General features: G+C 48.4%; 6 protein-coding genes across 6 annotated transcripts; 2 read left to right on the forward strand and 4 right to left on the reverse strand.

The window, feature by feature from the left end:
• Positions 1-1,363: 1,363 nt before the first annotated feature.
• On the forward strand, positions 1,364-2,086 carry PGA34 (Pga34p; the record flags this gene model as incomplete). Its single annotated transcript, XM_024860444.1, has 1 exon — positions 1,364-2,086. The coding sequence occupies one exon, from the start codon at positions 1,364-1,366 to the stop codon at positions 2,084-2,086; it is 723 nt and encodes a 240-aa protein (XP_024711365.1).
• A 1,432-nt stretch (positions 2,087-3,518) lies between these two features.
• Positions 3,519-4,889, reverse strand: INN1 (Inn1p; the record flags this gene model as incomplete). Its single annotated transcript, XM_024860445.1, has 1 exon — positions 3,519-4,889. The coding sequence occupies one exon, from the start codon at positions 4,887-4,889 to the stop codon at positions 3,519-3,521; it is 1,371 nt and encodes a 456-aa protein (XP_024711366.1).
• Positions 4,890-8,373: 3,484 nt separating this feature from the next.
• On the reverse strand, positions 8,374-9,723 carry IPT1 (inositolphosphotransferase; the record flags this gene model as incomplete). Its single annotated transcript, XM_024860446.1, has 1 exon — positions 8,374-9,723. The coding sequence occupies one exon, from the start codon at positions 9,721-9,723 to the stop codon at positions 8,374-8,376; it is 1,350 nt and encodes a 449-aa protein (XP_024711367.1).
• Positions 9,724-12,166: 2,443 nt separating this feature from the next.
• Positions 12,167-12,811, forward strand: RPC31 (DNA-directed RNA polymerase III subunit; the record flags this gene model as incomplete). Its single annotated transcript, XM_024860447.1, has 1 exon — positions 12,167-12,811. One exon carries the CDS (start codon positions 12,167-12,169, stop codon positions 12,809-12,811), a length of 645 nt encoding a protein of 214 aa, XP_024711368.1.
• A 244-nt stretch (positions 12,812-13,055) lies between these two features.
• Positions 13,056-14,597, reverse strand: RRP9 (Rrp9p; the record flags this gene model as incomplete). Its single annotated transcript, XM_024860448.1, has 1 exon — positions 13,056-14,597. The coding sequence occupies one exon, from the start codon at positions 14,595-14,597 to the stop codon at positions 13,056-13,058; it is 1,542 nt and encodes a 513-aa protein (XP_024711369.1).
• A 722-nt stretch (positions 14,598-15,319) lies between these two features.
• On the reverse strand, positions 15,320-15,715 carry C7M61_005138 (uncharacterized protein; the record flags this gene model as incomplete). The annotated part of the gene is made up of 1 exon (XM_024860449.1): positions 15,320-15,715. One exon carries the CDS (start codon positions 15,713-15,715, stop codon positions 15,320-15,322), a length of 396 nt encoding a protein of 131 aa, XP_024711370.1.
• Between the last annotated feature and the right edge of the window lie 426 nt (positions 15,716-16,141).

Below are 16,141 nucleotides of genomic sequence, written 5' to 3' on the forward strand. Positions count from 1 at the left end.
AGCTGCATTGCCTTTTCCACAAAAATAACAAAAATCAGCCAGCCAAAACCCAGCCAAAATTCAGCAAAACCCAGCCAAAACCAGTCAGCTCAAAAATCACCAAAAAGCACAAACCGTGAGGCTTCACCAGACATCACCAGACAACCATGTCACCAGACTACCATCCACCACCCAACTACACCCAGCTCATCACCTGCCACCCCAAATTCAACCTGACAAATCCGAAAAACCTACCCACGGTCCCATTGAGCCGTGCGTCTACATTATTCCTGTCGCTCCTATGCTCTCACCGGATTTAACCTCATCTTGGCTCGGTAGCTAAACACAATAGCAGGGTTTCTCGTCACGAGCTCGAATGACAGGCTCTGCTTCCAAGCCCAGCGTGACTTTGGCCAAAGCCTTGAAAACACGACCACAGTGACCGCCGCAAGCCTACATTCTGACTTCAAGAAAAAATTTAAGCTGCGGTTGCGGAATTCCACACCTCCAGCTTTCCACATTCTGCCACCGGTGGATTTGCCGTCAACAAGCATGAACAAGCAAGAAGAAGCAAGAATTTCGCTGCGGATGCCAAAACCTTCCCCTTTTGAAGACATTGCGTTGTCTCAAAATCAGTAAGCCATTTACATGCAACTCTCCAGGTCACGGCCAGTGGTGTTGACAAATTCCCAAATGGGGATGCGTAAACATACACGGGTGGGACAAGTGGCCCCTGGCCCTGTCAGACTGCACTATATAGAAGAAGAAGAAGAAGACGAAGTGATGGATTAATCATCAGAAAAGTAGAATCGACTTCTCTCGTTTTTTAGTGGGTGGGCTTTTCTCGTTAACGGTGGCTGCAAATGATCGCAGTCACATACGAGAACCGTGCATGGTGGACTATCACGTGCGGCGGTGCCGCTCGACAGAAAAGCACCCTATAGAAAAGCACCATTTAAGCGGCCAGGGTTACCAATCTGGTCTAGACTTGGAGGCTGCAGGAAGACGATGGGTTGTAGTGGCATAGAAAAGAGAGAGGGCGCGGCGGTTGTACGGCAACGCCGCGTCGGCGAGCGTCGAGGCGCATGCTGTGTGCAGTCCACCACCCATTGTGCTGCGAAATGGTCCGCGAAAGCCACCCCATTTGGGGTAGGCCGCATACCTTTTCCATCGCCCTCCTGCCAAATCAGGTAGCCCGCCGCATGGCACCACGCTGCATGCAAGAAATTTTCGCACCGCTAGAGTCTCTCAAAAAGTCTCTCAAGCCGGAAAACAATCTCAATCCTGTGATGTGCATCGCCAATGCTCCACCACCGTTTCATGTAGAACTTTTTTTTTTTAATCCTCCTTCTTCCTCATCCTAACCCTAGTCACTCTTTACCCAATGGTCGCTTTTAACCCAGTCGTTCTTTTGGCCATCGCCGCCTCTGCTGCTGCAGCAGGTCCAACCATTTCCACCTCCACCATCACCATCACCACCACCGTCTTGGACCCCTGGGAATCCTCCTCGCTCATTTCCGCCTCCAAGGCCTCCGTCGCCTCCGAGGCCTCTGTCGCCCTGGAGCTCTCTGTATCTTCCGAGGCTTCTGAGGCTTCTGAGGCCTCCAAGGCTTCCAAGGCTTCTGCTGCTTCTGAAGCTTCCGCTGCTTCTGAGGCCTCGGTTGCTTCTGAAGCTTCTGTTGCTTCCAAGGCTGCTGCTGTTTCTGAGGCTTCCGTGGCCTCTGTGGCTTCTGTCGAGTCGGCTGCTTCTGCTGCCTCTGAGGCTTCTGCTTCCAAAGCCGCTGCCTTGACTGCTTACCAAGGTGTGGTTGCTGTGGCTTCCTCCAACGTCTCCAACACCACCTCCGCTCCAGCTGCCGCCACCTCCGCTCCTTACGCCAACACAACCACTCCTTTGTACTCCAACACCACCAACTCCACCTCCAGCGTGCACAAGACGTCGTCCAAGACCAGCGGAAGCTCCAGTGGTACTGGTTCTGGTTCTTCTGGTTCTGCCACTTCGGGTTCTGCTACTTCCACCGGTGCTTCTTCTACAAGCAACGGCCAGGCTGCTGCTTTGGGAGTTGGTCTCGGTATGCTTGGTGCTGTTGCCGTGCACTTGTTGTAAGTGGGTGATTTTTGACTTTCTTGTTCGCTGCTTAGGGCGCATCAGCGTCGCTTCTTATACCCGGCCTCGGCCGTCATTAATGTTGTTAAATACTATGTTAGAGATGTAGCTGTGATGTAGGCCAGGGCCTGGCTCTAGGCGAGATTAGGAAAAGTTTTAAGGCAAGTTTAGGGCAACTTTTATATGCTAATGGAGATTTTTATATGCTAAATGGAGATTTTCAGTTTTTCACTGAGTGGGATGGTTTTTATGGAGTTGGTGGTAGCACCATGAGTGTTGCTGATACCCAAGACATCCTATTGAGTATGTTTACTGGCTTTAATTTCAAGAAGTAATGGAGAAATACACTTTCATGCTCTCCTACGTCCAAATGCTAGATTTGCTCGAAGAAGGCCCACAAGTATTATGTATTTCTCTGACCCGAGACAACCCACAAGAAGGAATCCTAATAAGTATGTGCACTGGCGGTTATTTCAATAGGTAGTGGAGAAATTACACATAAAAACCTCCTAAATTCAATTTTCAAAGATGCTCAAGAACGCCCGAAGCATCATCTATCTCTTTAATCCGAGACAACCCACAAGATGGAATCCTAATAATTATGCTCACTGGAGATGAGTTTAATAAGTAATGGAAGAATTACACTTTGATGGCCTTTTCTAATCCAAAAGGCTTCTTCGATCGAAATCTAGAGAAGCTAGAGGAACGCTCAAAAGTATGATCCACTTCACTACTGGACTCACCTCACAAGATTGAAATCTTTCAATGGACCCAAAGCACTTATACAGTTGAGTGTCAGTTGAAAAGGAACCCATGACGGACGCTGGGATTATCGACTTCTCCAAGAAACCACCTCGATATCCTTTCCGAAGACCTCACCTCTCTTTGTAGACCTTGCCATAAACTCACTTCTACTACTCATGAACTTGGGAAACCTAGGGTACTTGGATATCCTAGGGTACTTGAAAATCCTACACCACCCTAAATCCGAACTTGCCAACACATTATCCACGGAAAAAACCACAATCTGACTCTTTTCACCAAAAGCCACCAAACCAGGCCCTTTTATAGAAGCTTCCCGGATAAAAGCCAACCCAACCCAAACCTAATACCACAACTCGTATCGATCTTTTATGACATCACCTTGAATGCCTCGAAGCTTATACTTAACCATTCTCTCATGTACAGAGCCTTGTATTCAGTCTGTGGAGAAGAGATAGAAGCTTTAAACTTTTCGTAAAGGTGGCCTAAAAGAGCTTCTCGTATAGCTTATCAAACCTTATACTTTATCTAGTCTCACACTTGCAGGAACCCGGGGTCTACACGTCATCTCTGAAATCGTCAATTATCGTGAATGTTTATGTACTTTCTATTGGGGCCGTTGTTGCCCATCGCAAATTCCCTCCTATGGACTACGCTTCCCATAGGGCCATCAGAGCCTCCGCCCGTTGATATCCTTCAAGTAACTGTCCTTTTCTAGAACGTAGTACTCCATGTTGGTGAGTCCCTGCGGCACCTTGGGCGGCACAGGCGGCTTGTTCATTTCACCCTCGTTTTCATCGTTCACCCGCTGGAACACAGAAGGCAGAAACCGCTTATCCGACAGCCACTGGCCAGCACCCAAGTACCCACTATGCTCGGTATTGTACTCGGTATTTACGTCCTTGCTGGTCACGTTGCCGTTTTGCAACCGGAAGCTTTTGGCCAAATGCTCCGACGGCGTAGGCGCATAGAACTTGGGGTCGATCTCATTAGGGTTCATGCGGTGCTCCTTGGTTTCACGAGGCTGCTTGTGGGTAAGCGGGCGCACGGGCAGGCCCATCTGGTACACCTGTGTGGGCATCTCGTCGTCATCAAGTCCCATGGTTTCGGCAGAAAACGGAACCAGGGTGTTGCTGAGGTTGAGTTTGTCGAACTCCGGCACCGCCGAGGCCAGACCTGGCGGTGGTTTGCGGCCAGCCCTCTTTGGGCTTGTTTTGGCAGAATGTGGTGGAGGTGGAGGTGGCGGAGAGTCGTAGGTCCGATCGATCTCGTCGTCGCTGGAAACCACCCTGTCAAGCTGCTCGTAGCTTTGAAGCGGCGGCACGGTCGAGGGCTCGTCGAGAACTGGCAGTTTCTGTTTCTCGTGGGTAAAGAGGTTGCGGAGAGGCTCCTTCGACTGGAAGCGTTCCCGGAGCTTCTTGAAGCGGCCCTCTTTCTTGGGACTGCCATTGACAAACACCTCTTCGCCCGGATCGGACGCTCTGGAGCCCCCGAAATCGGCGGCTTTTTGCTCGAAAACCTCGCCCACGGTCCTCCGCTGCACGGGGTCCAGGCGGGTGAACTCGTCTGGCATTGCCGGTAGTTCCTTGTCCAAAGTAGGCGATGGAACCTTGGGAGGAAGCAACGGAGCGCTAGGGTAAAACGTGATTTCCAAGTAGATCTTGCCCGCGTCTCTGCCGCTCGATTTGAGGTCGTACCAGCCGTCCAAGATGTACTTTCCATCGTTGAAGTGAGCCTGGTCCTGGAATACAGCAGCACAGTCGATCTCTGTATCGCCAATTGGCGTGGGGTCGTTTTTCGTTTCGTCAAGAACATCCAACTTCAAAAGCGGTCTTCTGTCCCTGGTCAACTGGAACCGGATCTCCTGGGTCCATTCTGGAGTCTGGCCTGCTCTGAACGCTGCGGTTGTTTTCTTTGCTTCAGTGCCTATTCTCATTAAAACATAAGGGCTCTGTTTGTCGAGTTTCCGGCGGTTCGGAAGGTGTTTTGCCCGGCATACTATGATGATCAATGTCCCGTCGGCGGTTTCGGGCCCGTTCATGGTGAGTAGTTGGTGTTGATATTCTTTGTTTACTTCGCGATCAGATCCGGAGAAGTAAGCGATGCAGCGAGGGTGGTGGGTTTAGTGGGTTTGGGGTTTTGGAATTTAAGCAGATTTTGCAAATGGAGTAGAATTAGGAAAATTGAGAGATCTGAATATTCCGTGGGTGTTGTTGTGAGATTTGGATGACTTTGGGCTATTATGGCTGAGCAGGTCAAGCGTCCTAGGCGGTGCGGCTAAATCTGGTATGATTCCAGGGTGCACCCGATGACCAGTGGAGAGCTGTGGTTTTGGTATTTTTAGAAGACTTTGATGGTAAATTTGTTCATAAGTTGAAAAACTTCAAAAAAGTTGAAAATTTAAACTAAGGGAAGTGAGTGAATGTTGGTAGTCTAAGGCACCGCTTAACATGGCTGTGTAGGCTGCTAAAGTTGGAATACATGGTCGGAGCTTGCAGGAGCCGGATCTAGGCATTTTCTTTGTTTTTCACAATTTGAGTATTCTTCGTCTGCTACTATTAAGTTCAAAAACAGAAAGCACATTCAAAGTCCACCAACAGTGACTACAATGCTCTAAATCTATAGTACAACGGTTGAATGGTACAATCGACATGACAATACAATACCATTCTCATTGGCCTTTCACGACTTCCATGCATGGAACAGCGACATTGAAACTTTCAATGGGCAGATCCCACAATACCGTATTCTCCCATTATAAGCATGCTCAACCGTGCCACAACAAACCGCTATTTTCGAACAATCTAGATCTTTCTCCATAAATAGCATTCTGACCTGTCAGCAATTCAATTAAAACGGAGTGTACATCCGCTGCTTCCAAATGTCTTGGCCTGCTGATATTGCTCCCCTGATGCAACACCCTTGAAAATCACAAATGATCGTCAGATTGTGCTTTCTTGACTTTCACATCTCTGCGAGGCCCATGACGCAACTCGTTATACGTAAAAGTGGAAAATCAACGCCAAAGCTTAATCACGGCGGAACTTCCATCTCGGGAAATAGGCTCCGAGAAGGTGCAATGCATTGACGGGATTTCCCCCAAAACAACACCAAATCTTCTCCAACACAGCCTCTTCAAAAACGGCTTTACACGTCACAACAGTCGTGAAATTAAGCTTTCTTTGTTGCAGCAGGCTGCAAAGTAGACATATGAGGCTTATCTGCCAAGATGCCCTGAATACACAATACACATCAGGGAGCCTAATTTTGCAGCTACATGATCTTCTTTACATATGAGGCTTGGACAGGGTCCTCGAGGGGAAGAGCTTATCGGAGACAGTAGCCGAGGAAGAGCAATGGAGTCATTGACTCCAGCATTAGAGAATAGCATTAGAGAGTTGTCTAACACTAATTTACAACCCAATGTAGGAGACATTCATTTCTATAATTGAAGAAATTGTTTCTTAAGAGGCACTGAGACATTCATTTTCAGACTCCTAGAGCACGATAAGCGAACACATCAAAAGCAAAGTCACATAGACCAAGGCAGGGTTGAACTTCACGGACGATCCGTCATTAGCAATAGCGGCTCCCTCGTTCATTCCACAGTAGAAAGCGTTTTCAACAACATTTTCCCAGCTCAGGGTTTGCACCACAACCTGTCCTTTACCACAGGGAACGTAGTATGCTCCGTCAGAAAGCCTTATAGATTCACGGATACTGGTTGGACGGTTCAAGATATTCATTGACGCCATTCTTAAACTATTCGTTAATATTGGAAAAAAAAAAATTGTAGACGGACTCTCGTCGAATTTATCATGGTTGGACATGCGATGCCCGGAACCAGCTTGTAGAATGCACCAATGGCCTGAGGCCGCTCATAACCACAAGTTGGTTTTCAATGTGCTCAAAGCAGTAAGGCCAAGGAGCTTTTATTGTTAATTCCGGTGGTTTTGGCTGCAGCGGTTATGACTTGACAGAAATGTCAATTAAAAGGGGCCACAGTTGACGTGGGGGATTTTGGTGTCATTGGTGGGGGTGGTTGACAATTGCAGTTATGGTGAGGTGAGTGTTCTGATACAATTAAAGCTCGATGAGCGTTGGTTTGGGTTGATAATAGGTGTGGTTGAAGAACCATAGGAGGTTCGTAGGGTATGTTCACAAGATCAGTAGAAACGTATCAACTAAAGCATCCAATGTAGATGGAAGCGACTTATTTGTAATAGGATTTGGGAATGGTTCGAATCAAACCTGTGTCGGCGCCGCTTTTGATAGGTTAGATTGTGTAGGGTCATGGGCACCTATACCTACCAGGCTTAAACGGAAAGCTAAGGGATTGGTAAAAATAGAAAATGAAGGGAAGAATCGAAAACAAGTCCTGTCAATTCGTTCCATTTTTGCCTATGTCTGAAAAATTGTGTCCATGGGTGTATCCGTATATCTGTTCTTTCCGAGGCTTATCTGCCGTTGATGGAACAATACACCAAACTTTAAATCTGAGGCGGCCTCCTGCTTGTCAAATCAAGGCTTTTTCAGGGGAACCAGTAAAAAAGCCATGTTCTGTTCCAAGAACAAATTCAGAAATTGACAGCCGTAGATTCACCCAATGTAGTGCTTCTATACCGCCATCAGAGATATCACCAAGAGCAGAGCAACATGGAGTGCTATTGGATGGAATTTGACCGATGACCTGTATCACTTGACGTCATATCAAGAGCTCTGGCTGGCATCATACTTTTAGGAGTTAGTAGCTGAGACTTTGATAATCAACTTCAGGAAAGCACTCCATTTCATTTATTTAACGAGTGATTTCAAATAAATCTCACAAGCGTTCATTGTTATTTGGCGTCAAAGCCCGCAGCAGAGTGGTCTTGGCTATTTAGAGGACTCTCAATCCAGCTAGTTATTTCGTCAAAAAGACACCATATAGCCGCTTCTCCTATAGGAACGGGATGAAAACGGAAAATGGAGTTAGAAACTTGATGAACTACAAAAGTCGTCAATTAGTCTCAGAAGTGAAAGATTAATATTAAAATCTTTGAAAACGAAGCCAGACTATCACCTGTGACGAGCATTCAATTTAAATCTCCATATTCAGAAGTGCCGACCTTTGGCCTCTCACTGAAATACCCGCCACCAATCCACCATACCACTCCAATGCGGCAATTGCCTTCCTCTGTATTTTTCAGACAATGCCGTTTTATCTTATCATCCAAGAATTTTCCTGCCATCAACTCCACCATGCAGAGTTTTTCCAAGCGAGGACAATCGGAATAATGATATATTTCTACGAGCGCCAAGCCGTGCAAGACAATGGGTCGCTTAAACGCCACTACGGACTTCAAATAAGGTGAGTACGGCTGAGTGTATTTTAAAAGAACGGATAGAATATGGGGTATTCAAGAAAACCGGCGAGGCTGTTGCAGGTGGTTTACTGCGCTACATAACCAGTTTGAAGCAATAAACTTTCAGCCGTGTGGGGACGTAGATGTGTGTATTGTCATGCAGATGGAGACCCAGCGATGCTATGCAATTGGGTCAAAGAAGTTCTGGATCTTTGTGTTACGGAAAACACGCATGCCCATGGTGGAGCCCTTGTTGAAGTCATAATGTAGGCGGGCCTGTGCAAATTCATTGTCGACGCGAGGCATCAACGATTTGGAAAAGATTGTGTAGGAGGCAATGGCGTAGAGGAGACCCAAGAAAAGGTCGATACGCCAGTGGTGGTCCAAGTAGATGGTGGCCCACCATTGGCAGAACACAAAGGCGAGGAGAAGCACCTTGGCGAACACCCAGCGGGAATAATAGCAGACAAAGAAAAAGCAAAGGACAGCCATAGCCGAGTGCAAGGAAGGCACAGCACCAAACACAATAGGAGACTTGTGGAAACCATCGTTGACGAGGTGAGTACCAATGGAGAATTTGGCTCTGGTCAAGCCTGCGGCGTAGCCCAAGGTGTCGTAGTCAGCAGGGGCATCGTCGCCAAACTTGTGAATGAACCAAGGAGGAGCATTAGGAAAGACGAGGTGTGTGAGCACACCAGCGATATTTTGCGCACCGAGGGCAAAGCCAAAGCACTTGAGGGCGCCGGGGGCATGGAACACGTAGAGCCAGATGGCGGTGAAAAGCGGCACACAGAAGTGGCCGATGACGTAGCTGAACCAGGCCAACACGTCCTTGGGCTCAGTGATAGGGGTCGCTAAGGAGGCGTCTAAATTTAGGAGGAGCCAGGAGGCGCCCAAAAGCGCCGGTGGTGCGGCCACCCAGCAGTTGTAAGGACGGTAGTTGGTATCAGCGTGACGCTCAAGGCGTCTGTTGATGGCGGTGGCGTTGTTGACGGCGTCCTGCTGGGTCATTCTAGGGAGGAAAGGAAAGGGGCCGAATCTGCTGTGGTCCTGGAAGTCAGGAGGGACAAACGCCGCAGGCGTTTTGGGGGACTCGTAGTCAATCATCTCAAAGTCCTCGTCGGAGAACAGCGTCAGCAGGGCGGACGAATGGCTCTCTAGGGAGTAGTCGTCGATCTTCTCCGTCTTCTCCTGGAACACCTTGGTGTACAAAAGCCACGCTCCCGTTGTAATAGCCACCAAAGCCGCTAAAGACGACACAGGTTTGTCCCAAACTTCAAACATGGCGATCTCCACATGGTGGGCCAAGGAGACGTGGATGGGAGGACGAATCTCCTTGGGAATCAAGCCAGCGTTCTTGAATATCAAGAGCCAGATGAATACGGGGCTGAAATTAACAAAGAAGTTGAGCGGTAAAGTGAAGATGGAGCGTTCGTTAAGCCCCAGCCAGAACACACGCACGAGGAACTGGAGCACCACCACAAAGGGCGCTAGCAAAGCTAGCAGCACACGCCTTAGCTGTGGAATCATATACTAAGGAAGAAAAAAAGTTCTTGTTTTTCTCAACTCGTGTGATGCCGGAGCCTTAATATAGCGGTCAAGCCGTGGTCTAATGCACCCTGCAGCGAAATGCCGGAACGATGTTTGTATGCATCTGGGCTCTTTTGACAACCTCGGCCTCGGGAAAACGAGGTGAAGAAACCGACGTTGGGGGGCGTAGTGGAAACGGAAGGGGTTGAGCGGGGCGGATTTTTCCGAATTTTTCAGAAATTGAAATTCTTTTGTATTTTTGGAAAAAGCGTACCCCGTTCAATGGGACTTGGGGTGATGCACGGCGGTCTCCTGCGTCAGCTGACAGGACTGTTACTGGCTGGCATATTCACGGTCGCTTTTTTCCAGGATAAGGCGGTTTGATAAGGAGAGGTGGCAAAGGGGAGCTTTTGATGCAAAAGAGACTTTGGCAATAAGCTGTTGTGGAAAGGTGGGTTTTGTGATTTACGAGACTTGCAGTGAGCTACTCCGAGTACGGCTTAGCACAATGCCTCCATAAGCCTAGGTACCCCAGCTTCAAAGCCTGAGCGGTGACTGAGGGGAAGAAGGTCAGTAGTTTGATCGTGGAGAATGACTTGGAAGGGTTTTTTAAAATAGTCCGCAACTCGTGGGTTGCATCCACTTTTGCATTAGACTATCGCAACCATCGAACGGAAAACCACAATTTCCCGAAACCCAAAACACTGTGGTCCATGTTTTCCCATATTTTCATATTTTTTCTTCCCTTCTCTTCACAACCTGCCGCTACGGCGCTGGCCATTGTTCACCCCAGAACGCAAATTCTCATCGCAGGGCTTCAAGCCACATATTTCGTCTACTTCAGGGTCATCTCGACGTCATTGGCTTCGACGGCGGCGTAACGTGCATTTCACGGAATCCACGGTTCTGTTCTCAGCTTCCATTATCTCCGGCTTTGCTACATGCGGTTACGCTGGACCCTAAGTTTACCTTGGTTGCCGAAAGTGCCTTGGTTGCCATTGAATATTAGCATGTTGTACTCGTAATTCCACCCGCAGATCCGCCCATTCCCGCCAGTCCATGGGGAGGTCGGAACATGCAATTGAGCTTTCGTATAGTGGATTCTGAGAATCGTGAGACCACTTTTGGTTGCTCCGGTGCCGTCGGCAAACCATAGACCATCTCGAAACGCCCACAGCTTGGCACAAACCTTCTCCTATCGTGTACTCGCTTGGCCAAATTGACGCACGGCGGTTAAGAGATTAACGGGACTTTTAGCGTTCCGAGGTTCTCACGAAGAGCTACGGTGATTTGTTCAGCAGGTGGAGAAATTTTTTGAAGAAGGATTACCGGGTAATTTCTGGGAAGTTCCCTGTACGAATTTGAGCCCCAAAACGGCTTTTGTTCGTTATCGTTGCAACAGCCGTGCCGTTGAGCCAAGATTCGAGATTTGCATTTTTTTTTTTTTTTCCAATCCACATAACAGCTCTTGCAGCAAACGACCACAAGGTGAGCTCAACACGTACAAAGACATTTTGCACCACTTCCCCAAACGTGATCCATGCTGCCACTTCCATGTGTGGATGCTTCGAGGGAGTTTCCGAAATTGCGCTTTCAACTTTTCATGCTTCATAGATAGATCTTCAAGGTGCATTCGCCGTGGAAACCGCAAGGATCTTAAAAGACTAAAAAGCCGGGGCTTGCTTCTTCCGAAACGTCCGATAGAAGCTTCTTGCGAAATCGGATTATCAAACATGCTTTGCTGAAATCCAACCCCTAACCCCATAACCGAAAGGCGGGGCTAGATCTCAGCGCCACCGCTTTCTATGTTTTGTGTAACACCCCAAGAATCCGAAAATGCCGTTCCGAAGCTGCTTATCATAGCAACTCGGTAGTGATGCCTGGAGCAGAAATAAGGTTTAAGATTTAGGTGAGACTTGCCTCTGGTTGATCTGCTCATGTGACGCTGGAAAGTTTTTTAAAGGTGTTTGTTTTGGAAAGCCCGAGGCACGTCTTTAGCCGTGCTACTTGATGGCTTAAGGGCTGCATCTGAGATCCAGCTGGGTGTAGTGGGCAGGGAGGCTCCTTATTTTTTTGATTTTGATAATCAGAGGGAGGGCGTATTAGCTTATTTCTTAGTATGATTTCTTAGTATATTGGGAATTAAGAGTATAATGGGAAAATAAGTCGCCCTTGACGGTCCAAGGCTCTAGAGGTTCGATTATGCTCTCAACTAGCTGTACACTTTAAGCACTGAGGGAGGCCAACCCGTAAAAGTATCCATTTTATGGTCTCTAGCATCCTCAAAGACCCAATAGACAGAAATAACGTAGGCGAAACCGACTTAGAATTGAAATCTGCTTATACTGTCAGTCACGTGCTACATCACGTGCCCCACGTGCGCGATCACGCGCAGGTCTCAAAAAACTGCTACATTCGAAGGCCTACTCCATCGTCAACCCATATGTCCTTCAGAAAGCAGTCCTCAGGCAGGATGCTCTTGCCCTTTGGGCTTGACTATTCGGACATTTTGTCCCAGGGCGAGACTACAGAAAAACCCGTCTTGGAGCTTCCTGTGCACGGCCCCTTGTCCCAATACGAAGAAGACGTTGCAAAACAGTCTTTAGCATTTGCCCGTCTTTTGTATGATGGGCCATTTTATACTGGAGCTCCAGAGCAAAAAGGCACAGAGCTGGAGCCCATACAGCGCTACTCGGACCGTTTCAAGAAACGCAAGAAGGTCTCCAGATCGATCGATGAGTATCCCTACCAACTAGAGTTTTTCCCTGAGGAGCTTTATTCGGTGATGGGCATCTCCAAGCTGAAGAAGAAGTTGCTTCTATCGAAGTACAAGAAGGATGGCGGGCTCAAGCAAATCAATGTTTCTGAAAAGGACGACTCCGCAGAGTCGATGCTTGAAAAACTCAAGAGTCTAGCTGAGGATCTAGATGCCGATCCGGCTCCACAGAACGAGCAGGATGAGGTGGAAGAGGAAGATCACGATGATGAGTACGAGGAGGATGATGACGACGACTACAACGCCGAGAAGTACTTCGACGGTGGAGACGATGATCTAGGGGATGATGGCGACGACGAGGCCGCCTTTTAACAGCATTAGCATTATAGAAAAAATTTACTGGAGTGGCTTTTGTAGGGATCATGTAGGGTTAAATTCTGTTATCGGTTGTTTTGGGGAAGTTCATGGAGGTTCTGGGGAAGTTCATGGATCGATATATGTTAAATCATGAACAGTGAAGTCCATAATACATAGTCGAAGGGCTTTTCTAATCAAAATCTCTCAGTCCAATTAAGTTTCACTAAATCGTGCGCTCATCTATCATCATGCGATTATGCTATACATTAAAGGTAACCATCGTCAAGTTGTTTCTGGCGCCTTCCACCTTGCCCAACCAACGACCGAACTTGTGTTCTTTACTGGTGGCAACGTACAACGTCACCAACTTGTCCTGCTGAAGCTCGGCACTGTCAATGCCCACAACCACTCCCTTCACGTTTCCAATCACTCCCATGAGTGTGAACCGCTTGAACCTCTCCTTGTCGATTCTCCAGAGCCTTAGTTCGCCGTCGTAGGAACCGGTAACAAAGAAGTCACTGTATGGAACGGAATGAATCGCTGTAATCCAGTATGGCTGTCTTTCAGGCACCTGAAGCTGTGCTACATCCTGAGCAGCCTCGGCACTGGCCTGCGAGGGCTTGAATTGCGGTAAAAGGCCGTGTCCAAGACGCTGTGTGAATAAAGCTTTCTTCTTTCCAAGCGACCAAAGAGCAATGTTGCCGTTATCGGCACCGGTGATGAAATGCGATTCGTCCACCATGGAACACACTTCGAGGGAGCCTTCCATGTGGTATGGCTCGTTGGAACCCTCGTCGTCCTTCTTTCTCTTCTTGTCCAAAGAGTCACCACCACGGAAGGTCAAGCGCAGCTCCTCGGCGATCTTCCAGAACATGGCTGTTTTGTCTCTGGAGCCAACAGATACACATGTTTCACGAGCCAATGCGCTGATGTCGGTAATGTTGTCCTGGTGACCGTACAAGATCTCAAGCTGGGCCTGCTGGGCGATCGAAAAAGTCCTGATTCGAAGATCAGCACAAGCAGCGAAAAGCTGATCGCTATTTCTTCTGAAAGTAATGGCATTCACCGCCGCCCGGGTATCAATGACACGCAAGCACGTGAGGTTCTCCAGCGACCACACTATAAGCCTAGCATCGCTGCCACCGGTGACAACGTACTTGCCGTCTGGCGAGGCTGCAACACAGTTGATCTGGTCACAGTGGTGGATCTTTTTCGACGAGAACTTCAAGCCTCCCTTGGTGTGCTTCACTCTCTGCGGCTTCTTGCCGCCCACGTTCCACTTGATGAGCTCCATGTCCTTGGAGACGGTGTATGCAAAAGGGTGTCTGACAGTCACGGCCGTGAGGTTCTTGGACCCCACTCTGGCGGTGCTTCTGGCAGCGTCTGTTAGCTGCTTTTCGATCTTTTCGGCAATGTGCTTGAACGCGTGACCTTTGCCCTCGGCAGCGTCTTCCTGGAGCCTTCTGGCCAAGATATCATCGTCCAAGTCCTGGGCATCGTATTCGTCTCCTTCCAACTCTTGTTCTTTGAGGTTTTCCAAGTACTGTTTGGCCAAACGTCTTCTCTTTTCCGCTGCCGTCTCCGTGGCGAATTCCTCGTCCGAATCGAGCTCACGTTCCTCGGCTGGTGCTGTTTCTTCTTCACTGGACATGTCTGCTGGATCCACATCGGAGTCACTTGAGATCTCCAGATCGTGGTCGGGCTTGCGGGCGGCGGGCCGCTGCTTTTTCACCGTGGAGCTCGGCTTCGCCTGCCTTTTTCTCTTTTTCGATGGATCTGATAGAAAGGGGTCTCCGGCCATGATGGTGTAGTAGGAGTGGTTTTTTTGGTGAAGCATCTCATCGCAGTGATGGTGGTCACGTGCACTCCCCGAAGATGGTCGTCAAAGGGGGAAAAGCACATTGTATTTTTTGAATTTTTTGGTGATTTAGGAAAATAGAGGGGTTTTTTTAGTAGGTCGTTGCGTTGGATGTGCTGGTGGAGTGGTGGGTCATCGACATGTTGATACTATGGAATCGCAGCACTGAGACAGGCTATATAGGACAGAAGGTGCAACAATGAAATTTAGGTAAAAGAGGCGTTTTTTAGAAAGTGTAGTTATTTCAATGCGGTAATCATTTTATTTAATTTTGTATTGGCAATGTGGATTAGCTTAAAGCTTATTGGTTGCATGATTCTAGGCTCTGTCACAGCTGAAGTTGGGTGCAAAAACCTCCACTTCCTTCTCTCGAGACAGGGACCCATTCTTCTGTTTCTTCGGCTTAATTAAGATGAACCGCTTCACCCCAATCAAACTCTCTATAGCCCGTCATCTCAATTCAGATTCGAAGCTAGCACATCATCACGATCCAGAGTTGATATCGCCATCTTCTACTTCCATCCACCTCATCCACCCAATCTTCTACAATCCCCCTCTACTCCTTGCCCACCCCGTCTACCAACAATGCAGTCGTCTTAACTATTGTCTCTAAATGCTATCCAGTTCCATGGCGAAGGACCTCGATCCTCCTCGGTACGGTCCCTCTACTCCTCCAACAAATCCTCGATATCGTGGTCCTCGGCAGCGTCGTACGTGGACTGTTCGGCCGCCCGAAGCTGCTCGGCTGCCTCGTTGAGCACATGCTCCTGGCGCTTGACGTTTCTTCTGGTGGCTTTTCCCCAACCAAAGGTGGCTGCCTCATTGTCCAACAGCTCAAACTTTTCCGTGGCCTCGTTTTCCTTCTCTTCCTTACGAGCCTCAGCCAAACGGTTGTCCTCTTCGATACGGCGGGCGATTTCCTTCGTTTTGGCCCAGTTCGTGTACCATGTTCTGAAGAAGAGGTACACACAGACGATTATGATGAGACGGAAGTACTTCTTGAATTGCTCCTCGTCGACGTATTTGTAGATGAAGTTGAAAATGGGCTGTGGTTCGTCCATGGTGGTGTGTAGTATGCTGTGGAAGAATCGGTCGGAAAAGTTGCCGGTAGTTTTGTTCGCACTCCGCTGCGTCCACCTCTTGCCATCTAGGATATGGGATGAGGTCTGGGTAATTTTTGTCGTAGAGGGTCCAAAATTTTTTGGAGCAGATATTAAGAGGGTGGATGCTGGGGTATTTGTTGGGATTGCAAATTTCCTTTTGCTTCAAGGTATAGGCCTTGGCTGGTCAGCGAGGAACGATAGGGCTTCAATCGATGAAGTCACGGATCCGTTGCATTTCCTTGCAATAATTGAAGATTGAGCTATTTTTGCTGGCTATCAAGCAAGACATTGTTTGTGTGGTTTGGGCTTCGATGGATGGCGCATGACGAGAATGGTGCCCAAGAAGACCTCAGTTTGCAGCCATTAATTACCTCACACGCAAGT

Source organism: Candidozyma pseudohaemuli, assembly GCF_003013735.1.
Source record: "Candidozyma pseudohaemuli strain B12108 chromosome Unknown scaffold00022, whole genome shotgun sequence".
Taxonomy (NCBI): Eukaryota; Fungi; Ascomycota; class Pichiomycetes; order Serinales; family Metschnikowiaceae; genus Candidozyma; species Candidozyma pseudohaemuli.